The sequence below is a fragment of the Grampus griseus genome (genome assembly GCF_964374135.1).
Source record: "Grampus griseus genome assembly, chromosome: 20".
Classification (NCBI taxonomy): domain Eukaryota; kingdom Metazoa; phylum Chordata; class Mammalia; order Artiodactyla; family Delphinidae; genus Grampus; species Grampus griseus.
Window position 1 is genome coordinate 27,054,925 of NC_139014.1, and position 19,271 is coordinate 27,074,195.

Consider the following 19,271-nt stretch of genomic DNA (forward strand, 5'->3'; position numbering starts at 1 on the left):
CCTCACCTATAAAATGAGGATTTGAGATAAATGATCACCAAGGTTTCCTTCAGGCTCCAAAATTCTTTTGCTCTAATATTTTTAGCCTAAACAAAAGCCTAAAAAGGATGACAACCCTTAGACTGTTATTCAAAGCTAAAATCATGAGAAGGAGCTCTAGTTCTATCTTACCTGTCTGTACTGGACTAGAAGCTGAAATTGGAGATCCAGGGACGGGAATTTCAAATGCACACAAAAATCCACTCACTGAGAGTCGTACTTTCTGGTTGTCCTGAGGGAAATTCTATAGAAAAAGAGGCAAGATGAGAAGGGGGAGATGTTTCAGATAAAATGGAGAATCATCCCTCTGATAGATCTGAAGCAAATGTCTTAGATCCTTTTATCAGTAAAACAAATAAGATGTCCGAATAATTTTTCTAAAATAACTATAAATGAAAGCTTGATAAACTAAGTGAAAACTAACCTTCCTGACAAAACCATTATCCCCTTTCATAGGAGGGCAGTATGATGTGTATAACTGACTTCTTAAGTTTTGTCCATCATTTCAAGAATCTAAACCCAAAATCCCCAGAGAGATCTCACCTCCGCATTACGTATGAAAAAAAATGTCAAAGAGGTGGGAGTTTGTTCAGAAATCCCAAAGATGAATATAAATAATACCAGTGGTAGGAGCTCAATTTAGGGTAGGCAATATATTTATTAAATTTCTTGTTTCTCCAGCTGGTATGCAAGAAGTGATTTGTGTCACTTTGTCTTTACTCTTTAATTTCTTAGTGTGTTGAAAGGCCAGGTATATATATTCATAAATAAGTACTAAAAGAACACATTTGTACATATATAAAATACTTTAAGAATTCTAGCAATAGTGGTAATACAGAAGAGCTGTTAGATGTAGCAGCAGCAGTCACTGGGGGTAAATCTAGACTGTAGTGACACAGCTAGATCACTCCATATAGGTAGCTTTGGGCTTACATATTTCCCTTCTTTAAAAATACCACCATTGGGACTTCCCTGGTGGTCCAATGGTTAAGACTCTGTGCTTCCACCGCAGGGGACACGGGTTCGATCCCTTGTAGGGGAACTAAGATCCTGCATGCCATGCAATGTGGCCAAAAATAAATAAATAAAAAAAAATACCACCGTCATTATTACTCTTTTATTCTCGTAGACAACTCTTTTTTTTTTTTTTTTTTTTTGCGGTACGCGGGCCTCTCACTGTTGTGGCCTCTCCTGTTGTGGAGCACAGGCTCCGGACGCGCAGGCTCAGCGGCCATGGCTCACGGGCCCAGCCGCTCCGCGGAATGTGGGATCCTCCCGGACCGGGGCACGAACCCGCATCCCCTGCATCGGCATGCGGACTCTCAACCACTGCACCACCAGGGAAGCCCCTGGTAGACAACTCTTTTAAGTTTCTTCCAGAACGAAAAACTTCACAAATTTTTTTCCAGTTTTTGTTGTGTTTTATTATCTCCCTTGGTCATTTGACACAATAATTAATTGAGAAAACTGTGATCTTTGAAGGATGGAATCAAGAGTTTCCTAAAAAGAACAGCTAATATCACCTTTATGTTGGAACCATGTACTTCTGCAAGAAGGATTTGTTCTGATTTAAGTCCACAGAGATCGCTCAGCTGTTTTTTTAAACCTGTGTACTTTTCATCCATATTCAGTCTTAGTCCATACCGTACAGGGGTAGTACCATCCAACGTAATAACTAGTAAAGAGAAAAGATTTTTTTACCAGTAAAATTCAGGTTTCATTGAAAGCTTTACACTGTGTGTGTGTGTGTGTGAGAGAGAGACTTGGAAATAGCAAACATTTCAGTCTAGAATTTTAATTTTATATGTAAACACTACGACAGATGGTGCTTAAAGATAATCTTAAGTAAAATCATTATTTTTTGAATATTCATCTGATACAGAAGTGTGAGTGGCTTTGCAAGATTTTAAAGAGAGTTCCTGGCACATTTGAAACTGACAGAAGACTCAATGGGCACAAAAATGGACCCATATTCCAAGTCTTTCAAACCTCAAATCATGCCTGAAATTAGACTGTTAAATTGTAACATGCTCACAACACTGTAAACCAACTAACACCAATAAAATTAAAAAAAAAAATTATAACATGCTGACTACCAATCTTTATGAGAACGCATTATACACAAATGACTATACTTACAAATTCAGGCTGCTTGAATAAGGTAAAAGACAATGGAATTAAATAATTTTTCATAACTTTGCGACCCACCTGTTATTTCTAAGTGCATATAACTGTCCATCGGTAGTGGCAAAGACAAAAAATTGAAAGGGTCAAATCGGACACTTATATGCCCACATGTCTTGCATTTGACTTGGGACCTTAGCTGCCCATGGAACAAATCCACAACTATTGATCTATTTCTCCTCAGATGGTTGTCCCAGGCCTAGCAAGAAAAATGATTAGAGAAATTTTTTATCTCCCCAAATTCAAAGAAAATGGTTAAATATATTAGATCTAAATGTCAAGAATATAATCCTTAAAAAATAAAAGCTTCATGCCTACAAATTTACAAGTCAGATATGTAATTTAAAATATACTGTCTACTGAGATAGTAGAGAAATACATAAAATACTTCAAGAATTCTGGCAACAGTGGTAACACAGAAGAGCTGCCAAGTGTAGCAGCAGCACTCACTGGGGTAAATCTAGACTGTAGTGACATAGCCAGATCACTCCGCATCGGCAGCTTTGGGCTTACATATTTCCCTTCTTTAAAAATACCACCATCGGGACTTCCCTGGCGGTCCACAATAGAATGTGATTCTTTCTGCTCAATCTATAACGTATTAAATTCAGACGGAAAACCCTATTTTTTTCTTTCTTCTTACCATAGTAACAATGATGAGTTCTTTGTCCATTAAAAAGTGGATAAAATATGCCTATTGGTCACTGTACACATTACTTTAGCAATTATGGGGACTCCTAAATTTCTACTGAATGATTATTCCTACATCCTCTCCCCCAAATTTACATTGAAGAGGAAACACTTTTCTATTTTCATTAAAGATGCTTTGTTTTAGGATTATTGCACAAGAAATAAGCAGAGAAACGTAAATTCCTTCATTTTCGCAGTAAAATTCTGACCGCAGAATAGTTTAGTTATCATTAAGTTGTGCAACACGTATTTGTGGTCAGAATATTTTATCTATTGCTTACATTAGAAACTCAAAACTGACAAACCTCTGCAGCTACTTCCCAGTCTGGTCGGCCATCACTGTCCTTTAGTTCCACATATGGCTTCTCATGGACTCGGTTGAGATCTTCATGAAGACCATCCAAGAGAAAAGCCAGAAGTTCTTGGGAGTCTTGTTGCTGGAACCCATTAAACCTGGGAGCATATTTTGCTATGGTCCACTATAAATATAAGAGGAATCAAACTCATTATTTGCTATCTCATAAAGTTTAGAAAGAACATGCCCATAATTCTATCAGAGGCATTAGAAGAAGATACATAGTATAGTATTTAGTCTGTCTCTATTTCAGCAAACATATTTTGGATAATCATGAAATCTTTCTAATCTTAATCTCAAATGATGCTCCCTCCCCCAGCCCCAAAAAAGTATTATGGCCAATCCTATGTCCTGGTTTAGCATCATATAAGCAAACAGTTCTTAAGGTACATAGCTATTTAAGATACAAGATGGAAATATTAAAATGGCATTTGCTCACATTGGAAGATTCCCTTTTATAATGTTTTCTTTTACAGTTAGCTTTTCTGGTCTTGTTGTATCCTAGCTTTTATTATTAGAGGCAGAATAGCCTCATGTTCAACTGTGAGGACTTAGTAACTAGCTTGCAACCTTGGACAAGCTATTTGACTGCTATGAGTCTTAGTTTCCTGAGCCATAAAATGCGGATAATAATGTTGCTTTATACTGTAGGGCCATTTAGAAGATTAAATGAGTTAATACATAATTATTACAGTGGCTGGTAATCCTAACATCAACTAGAATTCACTGCATATGATATTAATGTCAAATTTGTATCCATTAAATTACATTCTTTCTTTCTGCTACTTTTTAAAATTCTACAGATAGAAGTAATTATCTTAGTAATGTTAAAAATGTATGGAGTATCATTAATTAGACTCAAGTCTACCTTGCAGTTAGAATACTGCTAATAGTGAAGGATTAAGAAAGAAAGGCTTACTGTATATACAAGTAAGATACCTGATAAATTAGTAAAATGAATGACATCCCAAATTTAGACTATACTTTTGATCTTTTTCTACCCAGTATGTCTATAGTAGTATTTTGCATATATGTGAAGAAGTAAAAGTATCTGACATCCAGTTTATGCCTTGTGAAGGACCCAAAAACATTACACTAAAACTAAAAAGCTAAATATAAATAACATGTAGAGAAAAATAATTACTTAAATAACTGCTTAGGACTTAAATACCTTTATATTATTTTAACATGCTTACCCGAAGCTTTAATGGGGCAACATTCTTCTGAGTTCCACTCCAAAGTTCCTGTACTAAATCCCCATAGCATTTAGCCATATGCCCCTTCATACCAATGGGATTTGTCCTAGAAGTTTGAGAGGAAAATTCATTGCCAAAGATTCTTATAAATCACAATCATGTGGACACAGAAATGCCTAGAGTCTGTTTCCTCACATCAAAATATCTTTTCAAAATAAGAGAAGTAGCATTTGGTCCTTACTTCATGCTTAATAGGGCAAATGAGATTAAGACTTTGCTCCCCCAGGGTGAAGAGAGAGGAGATTTAGGTAATATTGTGTTCATAGCAAAGTTATAAAAGTTAAGAGCCAATGACTCAAGGAAGATTACCTGTTGAGTTCATAAAGATGTCTCCCTGAGATAAAATACTGTGTCAGTGGCTGTGTGTTACTAACACACTGGATGCTTGAGTTCATGAAGCATGTGTTTCCCAGGTTACTCAGACCTGTGGCCCCCTTTTCTGTCGGAACTGGAACAAACAACATGAGAACGGAAGCCTAGCTGTAGCAAGATGTCATGACCAAACAGTTATTTGTATTCAATGCAATGATTTTTATAACTCTTCTAATCAATTAAATGGAGTTAATATTTCTCTATTGGGTCTTGCAATGCTAAGTAGAGGCTTTTTAATGGAGCATCATCGGCAATCATGATAATCTATGTTCATTTGTAATCTAGAAGCAGCAGTGATTCTCTTTAATTGTTATGATCGTTTTTTAGAGTTCAAACAATTCTCTCCTAGAATTATGTCTTTCAAAATATATAAATTATTTAATTGCATGTTTAGAAAGAAATTTGATGCTTCAGGAAAAAGAAAAATAAGAGGGGGCCTAATCGCTTTTGAGCTAGAAAGCTACAAGTCGTTAACACTTCAATAGTTGAGAGAAGGAAAAATAAAAGAATAATTTTAAGATTGTTTAAAAATAATACACTGTAGACTTACCCTTGTGTCTATCTATTTTACTACTGTTTGCTATAAAGGACATTTCTTCAGGCCAACTCATATCTTTGTTGCGAACTGGAAAAACAGACAGCAATGTGTTAATTTCTTATCTATTCAAATCACACCCACTAAATTGCTTCTGTTAAAAAAAAAAGTTCTTATTTCTACATCAGAAACTGAAAAAAAAAATCAAGTTAATTTTAGTAATTGCCTCTGAAACCATTCCAATTCTTTACACTGGAGACTTTATTGGTTAGAATTAATTAGTAAGCTAATCTCTAAATTACATACATGAAGTAAAATTATACTCAACCATCTATAGAAGGAATTAAAGTTCTTAAACTTAATACATTGGAACTATTACAATGCTTTCTTAAATTGTGACAACTGCCAGAGTAATCTATTCATTTTAATACAAAGGCAGCTAGGAATGTTTCATGAATCTTTTTTTTTTTTTTGGCGGTATGCGGGCCTCTCACTGTTGTGGCCTCTCCCGTTGTGGAGCACAGGCTCCGGACGCGCAGGCTCAGCGGCCATGGCTCACGGGCCCAGCCGCCCCGCGGCATGTGGGATCTTCCCGGACCGGGGCACGAACCCGTGTCCCCTGCATCGGCAGGCGGACTCTCAACCACTGCGCCACCAGGGAAGCCCTGTTTCATGAATCTTGATGAGAAAAGACACACTAAGTTTTCAATGATGTGTGCTTGCCAGTGTGTAAATCTATGCTTATGTTGGTGAATGACTAGTGTTGACTAATGAAAAGCCTGCACCACTAACTGTTGCAAGAAAGTCTCCTGACAAAGAGGCAGTTTGAGAATTTTAAGGAGCTATAAACTTATAACTGAATTCACTTGTTTTTACCCACTGTTTCCACCCTTTCCAGCCAATGAATGCAGACATGTTTTTCTCTTAAAGCAATATAAATAGTATTACATTACAGTAGGATTACATAAGGGTTTAATGGGTTTTCTTTACTATATAGAATATAGTGATCAAATACCAGTTGGAAAAACTATAAAATCAACTATCAGTGAGTAATTCAATCTTTAAATTCTTCCCCTAAAAATCTAATACAAATGCATGCTTCCATCTTGTACCTTCAATTACCAAGTGCTGCTCATCCTGGATTTTCAAATATTCCAATCTATGATCCTCATCATCCAGAAGAGTGAGGTAATTCTGTATATGGAGGAGGAAATGTTTTGTTAATTTAATTACTAAACATGAAACAAATATGGAAATAAAAATGAATGACAATTAAAAACATCCTTGTAGTTACATAACTCGTGACAGATATTTAGCATATTATAGTTATTCAGAAATGCTTATAATTTTGGTGGCAAAATGAGGGAAAGACAATGTATACTTTGTAAACACATACTTTATGTCTCTAAAAAAGTTATATAGGATTTGGGGGAGACCAGAAAAGACTCATCACATATCAAACCAGAATTCATTGAGATTTAGATTTTCTGAACAGCTGATAGAAAAGAAGTTTTTTTAGTATCTAGTATGAAATTCAGTAAATGTGCTTGTGGTCAAGATGGAACTTGATTATTTACTAGGAATTGAAAATGTAAAACCAAATGTCATGCAATAGAATTATACATTTTTGTTGATGCTCACCCTGTCTAAAGTGCTCAGAAAATTAATTCATTTAATTCTTACAACTATCCTAAGGGAAATACTATTATTTTCCCCATTTACTCATGAGAAAACTGTGACACAGAGTCAAGGGACTCGCCCTTGGTTATTCAACTAACAGGTGTGAGGGCCAAGATTTAATCCGTGGCAGTGTAGCTCCAGGACCTCTGCTCTTAACTTATTATACAACTGGTCACCTCTCAATGGTGACCAAAGGAGAATGTAAGAAAGAAGGAACTAGGGAATAAAGAACTGGTTAAAACTACTTATGATCCAATTTCAGAGTATTAATGGAAATATATTGCATGTGTTAGGAAGAATATATAAGCAATTAACAGCACTGCCTCTGAGGAGAATGGAAGATAGGGGTCAGAGGATGGAAAGGAAGAATTTTCACTACATACTTTTGTATTGTTTGAATTTTTTTAACATCTATATAAGTTACTTTAAGACAAATCAAAAATAAACTATTTGTTAAAAAGTGATATTTGCCGTTACTTTATAATAATAATCTTTACAAGATGGTACTGTCCATGACTGTTATTATGGGTTTCAGATGACAAATATCTATATGTATGCATCCAGTAATTTAAAAGTTGAAGTTTCCACTGCGATTCCGAGACATGGCTTTCAGAACAATTAGTGTAGATAAAAATAACCCATACTTATGAAACATGGATTTAACACTTAATCAGGACTTTCCTTGACTCCAACATGTCTCTTACCTCACTGTTGTATAGCCACAGGCGCATATCCTCCTCTTTGATGCGCAGCCTCTGAGATAGATATTCATGAATTTCCTTGATGGTCTGCATTCGACTAAAACAGCCTGTATAGGCTAAGACCCGCTTTAATGGTGCATTCGGAGAAGGTACATTTCCTATGGTCACAGTAGTCACAGTAAGGAAAAACGCAGATGTAAAAAAAAAAAAAAAAAGCACCCCTCTCAGCAATGGGGACCATACTATTTTTGGACATGATGAGAAATGAGAGTTACAGATTTAATAATTTTATAAATTAAGACGCTTTAAGAGAAAGCTTTAAAATGAAGATAGGAGAACTAAGTGTCTTAGAGTAAGCCTTAACTTTGAAAGGAAGAACAACAAAATTAGAGGCCCAAATAATTGGCAGTATCTGGATCCCAAGAAGACTGGCAAATATCAACGGGCATCTGTATCTAGGCTGCCCTCAGCTGAGTCACACTCAATAGCAAAATCAAAACTCAGTGTAAGAATGGGGAAGATAAAATGGGGCTGGATTTGAATTCCACAGATAGATAATTGGATTTACCTGATCTACTTTCTTAAAATAAACTGTCTTTGAGTTACTAATCACATCACTCTCATTAAGTAGCCCAATTACCTAGCACACTGGTACAATTACACAAGAATTGTTACTTGTACTTAGAATTCTAAGTAGGCATAGATGTTACTTGGCCAAACAAAGCTTTAAAGTGAAGCCAAGAAACTTCCCATGACAAAAAAATTGCCCTATTGAAAGGTAGTAAGGGGGGAATCATATGGCCTGCCCACCGGAAAAGAGAAAAGCAGACATGACCTTGAATTCTTGAAGGGCTCAAGGTGGAAACAAAAAGAGGCAATAAGAGGAAAGAGTGAATACTGAAGGAAGAATATATCAAGTCTAACCACATATTTCAAAAGAAAAGGGTGATAAAATGACAAGAGATTATGGAAATCAAAAACAGGTTGCTAAAACAATATGCTAAACCCTGGGTAACTACTCAGCCAAAAATCTAGACAAAAGCTGTAGCTTAAAATGGTCATCTCTGCCTATGGGAGGTTATAGTTTACTGAGCAACCCAAAACTAAAATACACTTAACATATCAATATAATCCATGAAGGGTACAATTATACACTCGAGGTAGTTTTCCATCCATTCAATGGTGACTTAGCTTTTTTCCTCCCATTAAATGTGCTTTGAGTCTTTACCTACTAAACAGAGGAGAAAAGTACTGGCATCATCCACTTTTTCAGAGTTTCCAAGAATTAACTCACCTAAAATAAGCTGAAAAATCATCTAACAATGACTTCTTGTCTGTTGAAAAGGCTACAATTAAGTCATTGTTAACTGTGGCAAGGTTTGTATACCTGTCATTCCAAAAGGAATAAAAGAGCCTAGTAAACAGCTGTGATAAATTGAGTAATGAGAAAGATGAAAACCACGTTATGGAGAACAAACCCAACCATGATCAATTTTTAAACATCTAGCAAGGCAAATCATTTACTATCAGCAAGCAAAGGATAATCCCTAGAAGAAAACAAAAGAGCAAATTTCTCCAAAAACACATCAGAGGATTAGTTATAAGATTACAGCAAGAAAGCATATTTTTATAAACTTCAAAGTGATTAATGATTGATTTCACAACTAATTAGTAAGAAATAAAATTTCAAATTAAGAACAAATTTGGAGCATAATAACTACCCAGTTCTAGGATTCAGAAGCATTTGCAAGTGCAGTGTCCAAGTCAACTTCTATTGTCCTTAAGCCACATAAGAAATTTATTTGAATTCTAGACAGTTTTTGTAGCATAGCTCATTAAGCAGGCAGCCACTTATTATACATAATTTTGTGCTTTTGAATAGCACCAACAAATCTAGTGGAATTTACAGAAGCAGCAAAAATCTAGGATCAGCACAAGAGTTACAAAGAATACTTACTAAAAGCGCAACAACACATCTTGCCTCTCATGTTATCTTTCAAAGAGAATTGAAAAAGATATGTACTAAGGGTGACATGGGAGCAAGGCAAATACTATTATTATTCAATGGAAAATTAAATTAAGAGTGTTTCAGAGAGATTCTTATTTCACTGTTCCTTGATTTTAATGTGTTCCAAGACAAAGTTTGGTTAGGCAGAGGCCACTGCTTTGCTATAATTCTTACCAAACAGTATGTGTAAGAATCTCCATATATTATCTGAATACAACCTTCAATGAAGATATAAAACTACTCTATTACATTTCAAAGGAGGGATGATACTTTATAGGGTTGGTTTGGATTCAAAGGTAGTTCTTTCATATTAAGTTATATTAATTATAACATCATTCTGGCATTGTTAACACAGTGTGGGACTATGTGTAAATGGATGAACTCATTATTTTTGCTGAAGAAGAACTATTTCAAATATTTGCAAGGCAAAAGCATTGAGCAAGTCCAGGCCATCAATAAAATTTAACCTCATAGATCAGCTCGGTGCTTTGTGACCACCTAGAGGGGTGGGATAGGGACGGTGAGAGTGAGATGCAAGAGGGAGGAGATATGGGGATATGTATATGTACAGCTGATTCACTTTGTTAGAAAGCAGAAAGTAACACACCATTGTAAAGCAATTATACTCCAATAAAGATGTTAGAAAAATAAAATAAAATTTAACCTCACAGAGAAATCAAAAGGGAACTTTTTGCATGTATTACATTAAAACGAGAACTTATATGTCATTTTGATAGGCTTGATGTTTTTGAAAGAAAATGTGTCAATTTCATTTTCAAAAATGTATCTTTTCCTTTGTATTATCTGTCTGTTATAAAGGCTCCTTGGACCTAGTATGAGAAATGTATCATGTTTTGTTAAAAAAAAACAAAAAACAAACAAAAAAAGATGATATTGCCAAAGAAATTACTGCTTAGAAATTTGAGTGGAGCTGAAAAGACCAGTCATTGACTGGCAGACTCTAATTTAGGTCCAGCACATAATTTACAATGTCTTGTTCTCAAAGAAACAAAATAAATAAAATTTACTTCTACGTATTATCTTTGTATGTTTACAAGCCAAAAAAGGGAACAACATTTCTCAGTTTGCTGCTGAGATTTTGCCTCTACCCTATCTAGTTCTTGCGCATGACCGTAGATCTAAGCCCCACAAGTGATTTACTGATTCTGTATGAAAACAGATGAAAATGTGTATTAGTACAGTGGCACCAGACTATGAGCAAATTGGTTTTTATTTTTTTAAGGAAATGCATGGCATTCTTGCTGCATTCTTAAGTTACCTCTTGGTAAATGCTGAGGAAACATTCTCAGGCTCATCATACCCATATTCACCCAGATGTTAGACTGCTGTGTCCGAGTGGCAGGCTGCTGTCTCAGGAAGAGAAGATAGCGAGGAAATAATTCCAGCTCTGGGATTTCTGTCTTGCTATTCTTGATTACCTATTGTTTTTAAAGACATAAAGTGATCACTATAAAAGAAACAAAACTTGCCTTTTTTTTTGTTTTTTTTGCGGTACGCGGGCCTCTCATTGTTGTGGCCTCTCCCGTTGTGGAGCACAGGCTCCGGACACGCAGGCTCAGCGGCCATGGCTCACGGGCCCAGCCGCTCCGCGGCATGTGGGATCTTCCCGGACCAGGGCACGAACCCATGTTCCCTGCATCGGCAGGCGGACTCTCAACCACTGCGACACCAGGGAAGCCCAAAACTTGCCATTTTTAACCTAATTTCTTAGATTTATTTTTAAACTAAAATGTTCAATAGGTTCACTGCCTATATATCAGTTAGATTATAGAAATTCACAGGTTTAAATTACATGGGTTTAAAGACCCTCAGCCTCCTGCACCTTAGTCCATTTTCCAGGATTAGGATTCCTGGTGGGTATTTTCTCCCCTTTCATTTAAAAGCAAGTAACATCAAAATTAAGGGGAAAAAATCTTAAATATTATCTACAATTCTAGCACTCTCACACCATAACTCTTTTCACTTTTACATATTTCATACATATAAATGATGGTATTTTAAAGGACAAATTCTTAGGAATGGAGTTAATAAAAAAGTACGAAAGTATTCATGTCATTAACTACATAAGTCATAGTGACACCCAAAATGCAGCAGTATTCCCGGAAATGTATGAATGTATTACTTTCACAAAAACTTATCACTGGATATCATTTAAAGATACCCCATTTCTGGGCTTCCCTGGTGGTGCAGTGGTTAAGAACCTGCCTGCCAATGCAGGGGACACAGGTTCGAGCCCTGGTCCAGGAAGATCCCACATGCCGTGGAGCAACTAAGCCCATGTGCCACAACTACGGAGCCTACAAGCCACAACTACTGAACCCACGTGCCACAACTACTGAAGCCCACGCACCTAGAGCCCATGCTCCGCAACAAGAGAAGCCATCGCAATGAGAAGCCCATGCACCACAACAAAGAGTAGCCCCTGCTCGCCACAACCAGAGAAAGCCCGTGTGCAGCAACCAAGACTCAATGCAACCAAAAATAAATAATAAAATTAAAAAACAAACAAACAAAAAATAAAAAACAAACCCCATTTCTTTAATACATATAAAAAATATTATAAATTTGCTTAAAATTTTATTTCTTGTATTTGTAGTGAGAACAAAAATGTTTCCACGTAAAAATTTACTATCTGTGTTTTATGTAACTGGACTGTTCATATATTTTTTGTCTATGATTAAAACAACTAAATTGGATGTACAAAACTGGAAGTCACACGGTTGAAACAGGATTTTTCAGTAATCTCTCTAATAACTTGCTTGCTAGCCCCAAAACACAGGAAAACGTATTACCAAAGTAGTGCTTTAAGAGTTTTAAGAGTAGCACCTTATCAATTTAATATTCCAAAAGGATAGCAAGGTCAACAGTCAAACTCTTTAAAACATAAAATCTTACAGAACCTTTAATAGTCTCAAGTGATTGGGCTTTGTTTCATTTCCTTTTGCCTTAGTAACCAATATATTCTGCAACAGAGCATTTTTTAATATCAAGAGGGGGCAGTAAAGAGCCAGATAAAAACAATGTTACAAACCAAACCTTTAGGACTATTTCTTAAAATTATTCTACATGTTCTGATATGCTATAGTATGGTACTAGGAAAGCTCCACTTAGGAGCTTTTTCAACTCCTATTTAAAGCAGTAAAAGGAGCTCTCCCTGACACTGGAGGAAAACAAAGTCTGTCCACTTCTAGAGAGTCACTGATAGCTGCAAAGCCAACAGTAAAATTCTCTTATGATTTCAGTTTAACTGTGATTTTGGGAAAGATCAATAATTCTGCATCTATAGTCATCAGGCTACATAAAAAACATACTTTTGGCAGAATCTGAAATGACAAAGAAGTAATTTTTATAATCTGTAGCTTGCTTTCCAAGATAAGTGATTTTGTGAGCAAATTACAGATTAACAAATTCTTATACATACAGGCACAATCATACATAAATACATATTTATTTACATTTTAATTATTCTTGTATATGAACTTATTAACTTCAACCATAACCGGCAAACAATAGATGCAATTCCATTTACAGGAATTTACCTTAAAGAGATCATCACAATGTTTAGAAAGAGACTATTCACCAGAAAATTGTTTTCTTTTTTTTTTTTTCAGTCGTGTGGTGCAGCACACAAGATCTTTGTTCCCCGACCAGGGATTGAACCTGTGCCCCCTGCATTGGGAGCACAGAGTCTCAACCACTGGACTGCCAGGGAAGTCCCAGAAAATTGCTTTAAACAACTAAGATCTAGAAGCAAACTAAAAGTCCATCAGTGGTGATTGGTTAATTGTGATTTATGTACATATGCATGTGTATGTAATAAATTAAGGAACACTATGCAATTATTAAAAATAATGGTATAGATCTTAATTTATTAGCTTAGAAAGATATCAATAGCATCTATCTTAGACTGAAAATAGCAGATCACAAGACATCAAGTATAATATGATTCAATTTCATTAAATTATCTATACATATTTGTATATGTATATGAATAGGCACAGAGGAATGTTTGGAAAGATGAAAACCAAAATGTTAATAGTAATTATCTCTTAAGTAGTAGGATATGGTAGATATGGTATGCTTTTTATTTTCTTCTTTATTTTTTCTATATTGCTTAATTTGTTATCATTGAGCTTGTACATGTGCAAATTAAATAAAGCTATTTTTTTAATGGTATGATTTATGTAAAAATGAAAGTATTTACTTTTAACCTTGCTGTAGCAAATATATTTAGTATTCTTTAACTTGAAACACCATATTCTAAATGTTTTTACAGCAATTTTTCCTGAATCAGGTTAAATTTATCTTATTTAGAGGTAAAAAAATATTATCAAGCCTGCAACTGAAGCTTTTATGTAGTAAAATTACTACTTATTAAACTAATATTTATCTGACATCAATGTTAAAAAACATGATCTTTTGTGAGGCTCCAAAAAAACTTGTTTAATAATTATAATGATAATGGTGATGATAGTAGCAACAGGCAAAATTTATTGACCATTTACTATAAATCAGGTGCTGTGCTAATCATATGTATTATTTACTTATCAAAACAACTATAATGAGGTAGATATTATTGTTATCACCATTTTACAGATGAGGAAACTAAGGTTTACAGATTAGCACTGGTAATCTGAATTCAGGCAGACTCCAAAACATCAAACTCACTCACTCATTCACTCACTCACTCGCTCACTCACTAACTCTATCTATCTATCTATCTATCTATCTATCTATCTATCTATCTATCTACCTACCTACCTACCTACCTACCTACCTATCCATCCAACACAATTATCACCATGATTCTCCTACAGACATAGAATATTAGATCCGCCTTTGTCAATGCAGGGGACATGGGTTCAATCCCTGGTCCAGGAAGATCCCACATGCCTCGGAGCAACTAAGCCTGTGTGCCACAACTATTGAGCCTGTGCTCTAGAGCCCATGAGCTACAACTACTGGGCCCACGCCCTGCAACTACTGAAGCCCGCGTCCCTAGAGCCCGTGCTCTGCAACAAGAGAAGCCACTGCAATGAGAAGCCCGCGCACCACAAAGAAGAGTAGCTCCTGCTCGCCGCAACTAAAGAAAGCCCACGTCCAGCAACGAAGACCCAACGCAGCCATAAATAAACAAACAAATAAATAAATTTATTTTTTTTAAAAAAAGAAGAATATTAGAGCAGGAAAGTCCCACCAGAAATTAAGTGATTAACTCAAGGACTATCCCACTTCCCAATAAATAAAGAATATAATATGTATGTAAATGTATCTATGTATATTCATATTTATATGTATCTACCTAGGAGTTCTGTTGACAAATACAGTAGAAATCTTTTGGAGTCAACAAACACAAACCCTAAATTCCTGATTGTGATTTAAACATAATTTTTAATAAACATAATTATTAATAACTCAAAATCATTATCAAAATTAAGAGTACGGACATATAGCAGACTTTTACTCTTTTTGGACATGACCTAAGTTACTATATCTTATTCATGGAAATCCTTTCTGGTATAAAAGCGTTCTTGGACATTATACAGGGAGAGTGTTTCTTGATACAGTAAAAGAGTCTTCTTATAAAGTATTTTACTGCGTCAGTAATGTGAAGAGTATTCAGGGCAATGAGTACTGCTGTTTACTGTATAAGCAGAACAAATAATGTTGAACAGTTAACTCACTAATATTTTGATATTACACACTCCAAGCCCTTTAAATTACTGTAGAGCATTTTACTTATGCTCTAAATGACTCATTCTAGTAATGGCAACAATCAGAATTCACTAGCTTTGAATTCTTTTTATTATATGTTGTGATCTTTTATATGTTCCTCCTTCAAAAAGACAAACCACAAAAATCCACCAACAGCTACAAGATGAATCCAATCCCTAAGTGGATGCCTGTGTGGTTAATGGGAGTAACAGTTTTAGAAGTAACCTCTGTACCACTTCCTCTACATTCACTGAACTTTTTGGCACTGGCTCTCAGACTTCTGCTCCAGTCTGAGTTCTGCATTATCTTAATGGCTATGTTTATGTGGATGACTTATTTAATAGACTAGCCTCATAATTCCTTGACTCTATTTAGTCTAGTGACTATTTCCTCCACTCCATATAAGTCACCCACTCCCAAAGGAACATCATTGTATGGTTGGTACCTAATGTAGTGCTCAATAAATGTATGAGTAAATGAATGAATGAATATGAAAGAACCTAAAATTCATTCAGCTAATTTGAACAGGTACTGAATACTCTGCTACCATGGGTAAGAACTAATTTGTGGATAGTGAGGTTCACATAAAAAATTAATAGAAGACCCCATCTATAATTGCTCCTTATATAAGGCAATACTGGCTATACTTACAGGTCTAGGTAAGGCCAGGTTTGCTCCATACCAATGATAAAGTGCTCTCCATACAGGTTCTGGAACCATTTCATAATCTCTTCCATGAATCAGCTGTGGGGTTCGTTTTAATCGTCCTCCTTCTAGTGTTAATGATGTAGCCTTAGGAAGAATGGAATGTAAATGTTGATTTTTTTTTTTTTTTGGCTGCACCTTGCAGCTTTCAGGATCTTAGTTCCCAGACCAGGGATGGAACCCGGGCCCATGGCAGTGAAAGTGTGCAGTCCTAACCACTGGACTGTCAGGGAATTCCCCCAAATTTTGATTTTTAAAATTGCAGTCTCTTGTGTTTTAACAAAACCTAGACACAGGAGAATAAATGCATCACTACTCCGTTTCATGTCACTAGAAAAAAATGAATTTTCTAAAAGATTTTTATTTTGAACTTTCAAAATAAACGAAGAAATGAAACTCAAGGCAAATCATTTGAAAAAAGTCACTGGAACATTTGGGAATAATAAAAGTTTTCACAGACTTCTTTCCAACAGTAAAAAATATTATTTTGAAAAAAAAAATTCACATACACGTGAAACTACATTTTTACAGTAGCTGTCCTAAGTAAGAAAAACATTTCTAAGGATCACTAAACTGCTTCTACACAAGTACTAAGTCATGAAATATTCTCACAGAAACATTTCCATCTACAACAGGTTAATAAAATGAATCACAGACATTTTCTATGTGCTAAAATCCGTAGAATGAAATTTATTAGCAACTTGAAAGAGATGTCAAATTACTTACCTTTACTGGTTCTTGAGTTACTAGTGGCTGGTTATCAATAGCCCCTGGTTTCTGAGGATTGAGGTGCAACAAAATATTCCCACTGGTTCCTAGTAAACACTGGTTGTTATTGTCAGAAGTGTTATGTTGTCGAGCAAAGCACATATCTGCCCCTGGTGTGGCAGAATACAGAAAGCCTGTAAGGAAAAAGAAGGTGGAATCTCTTTATTTTATTATACATAAATAGGCTTGAATATACAAACTCAATGTCCATGTATTAGGTTAATGCTATTATTCTGTGGTCAGGTCAGTACAGGGTTAGATTCTGATGAATTCTGTAGAAGATAGGAATTAGAGAGGTATTTCTTTCTGGACAATACCTAGTATAACACTAGGTAGAATAAAAGCTTTGAAAATTGTTACCAAATGAACGTTTGGCTAGACTCCTAGAATATCTAATAATTCACGAGAATTATATGTCCTCTTCCTTTCCTCTCATAGGAAAGGAAGAAATACAGTCAAGTAGCTGGGCTCTCACATATCTTCCCTTAATTCTTCTCTTCCACCTGCAAAGGTTCTTGGTAGATAATGGTGATAACAAGTCTCTAAACCAAAGGGAAGGAGCTAAAACAAGAACCCCAACAGAAAGTGCTGGGACGGAAGAAACTGTTCCCTAATAAATCTATTTGAAAGGAAGGCATGAATGTCACAATAGAAAAATACACACAGGAAAATGATTGATGATAACTTAGAGTTGTGAACCCCAGTGGTATCTTAAGGTATTTCAACTCTCAACCACATATTAATCTCAGGTAAACCTTCTAGCCATCATTTACTTTGAAACTTGTATCTGTGGTATGGCTCAGCATGTGTATAGCACAGATTATACAGAGTGAGCATATATCAAAAAGGATCTTAGGGAGGGTCAAGAAACAATCTTAGTGTGAAAGCTGATCAGAGAGAGCACTTCTAGGACTGCTAAGTGATCTCTGTAACGTCAGATGGTGAAAAAGAAGCAGTAGATTCTACAAAGAGTTTTGTAGAGAAAATGCTAACTCTGTCCAATTTGCCTTCTCCCTCCACAGAAAAGGAGAAAAAAAACTCAAAGATGAAACAACAACAGAATAAGGTTGAGAGTTCTGCCACTGTATCAGCAGAATAATAGGGATTCATTTGGGCCAAAATACACCAAAGCATCTTCCTCATAAGTGTAGAACCACTAAGTTTTATGTAGGTATCAACAATGGAAGGGGATTATGGGGAACATTATGAAGTCTTTCTAAATATTTTAACAAAATAACTCCCAAATTCCATCCTGAAATGTCTGTAGAATCTGATATGAGGGTGCATTTAATCCAATGAATGTATGCTTATGGTTAGAGAGAGTTCTGGAGATAAAAATTTAGATTTTATTATGTCTTCTCAAATTTAAATTTATTGACAAAATGATTTAATAACAATATGGAAAGATTGACTTAATCAATGAAAACTGTGAAAATATTTTCAAATTGAGAGATTAATGAGGTAGAATATAGAAGAGCTCCTCTTTGTAAAGATACTAATACATTCAAGAATCTATTAATTGACCATTTCATTCGAAACTTATTTCTGTGAATGGAAACCTGATGCCCCATATCCTACCAAGCACACTCTCTGAGTGTACCCCTTTAAGAAATGACCCTGCCTAAACCTCTTGGAAAACAAACTATGCTTACCACTGCCAGCAGTTTCCGAGGCTTCAGATGCAGTAGAAATGTTGTCTGAAAATTTCTCTTCTGTGGTGTTCACATAACTGGGGCTGCCTCCTCCAATTCTATCTTCACTCTGCTCTACAGGATGTACTGCTGTTCCAAATAAATATTTTCCTCCATTCAGAACAGATGACGGCTCAATTGCAACAGGGCTGGCATCCTAAAAATTATGAAGTCAGAAATTAAGAGGTAAAATTTAATAATCTGCCAATTATGCAGCCTTCAAAAATGAATCCGCAAATGGTCTATTGTTTCTAATCTTCCTGTGGTTGGCTACAGCCACTTAAAAACATTTTGATGGATAACTAAATTTTAATTTCTTCAAAGGGGAATAGTGTATATAAATAAAATTGGTAAGGCAGAATGGGAACAGACTGCAAGGGACTCTGTGCCACATAAAATAATTTAGACTTTATTCTGTTGAAAGTTGGAAATCATGGAAGGCTTTTATTGATACTAAAAAATTAAATAATATTTATTCTTTTTACTATTAAAGATTACATTGTTATTATAGAAAATATGGAAAAATATGAAGAAAATAAATATCACAAGTA

The 19,271-nt window shown here is 35.4% G+C and overlaps 1 protein-coding gene across 3 annotated transcripts in view; it reads right to left on the reverse strand.

Moving 5' to 3' along the window:
* The window catches only part of USP32 (ubiquitin specific peptidase 32), a 197,571-nt gene that overhangs the window by 24,470 nt on the left and 153,830 nt on the right, over positions 1 to 19,271 (reverse strand). For 2 of the 3 annotated variants that reach the window (XM_082679092.1, XM_082679091.1), the window contains exons 13-25: positions 18,682 to 18,877; positions 16,988 to 17,163; positions 16,208 to 16,348; positions 11,100 to 11,259; positions 7,816 to 7,970; positions 6,544 to 6,625; positions 5,447 to 5,521; positions 4,834 to 4,972; positions 4,465 to 4,570; positions 3,219 to 3,392; positions 2,248 to 2,422; positions 1,563 to 1,714; positions 172 to 283 (exon numbers count right to left, since the gene is read on the reverse strand). In XM_082679092.1, coding sequence (XP_082535218.1) covers positions 172 to 283; positions 1,563 to 1,714; positions 2,248 to 2,422; positions 3,219 to 3,392; positions 4,465 to 4,570; positions 4,834 to 4,972; positions 5,447 to 5,521; positions 6,544 to 6,625; positions 7,816 to 7,970; positions 11,100 to 11,259; positions 16,208 to 16,348; positions 16,988 to 17,163; positions 18,682 to 18,877 — 1,843 coding nt within the window. The remainder of the gene's footprint in view (positions 1 to 171; positions 284 to 1,562; positions 1,715 to 2,247; positions 2,423 to 3,218; positions 3,393 to 4,464; positions 4,571 to 4,833; positions 4,973 to 5,446; positions 5,522 to 6,543; positions 6,626 to 7,815; positions 7,971 to 11,099; positions 11,260 to 16,207; positions 16,349 to 16,987; positions 17,164 to 18,681; positions 18,878 to 19,271) is intronic. The other variant, XM_082679093.1, reaches the window with a different exon arrangement.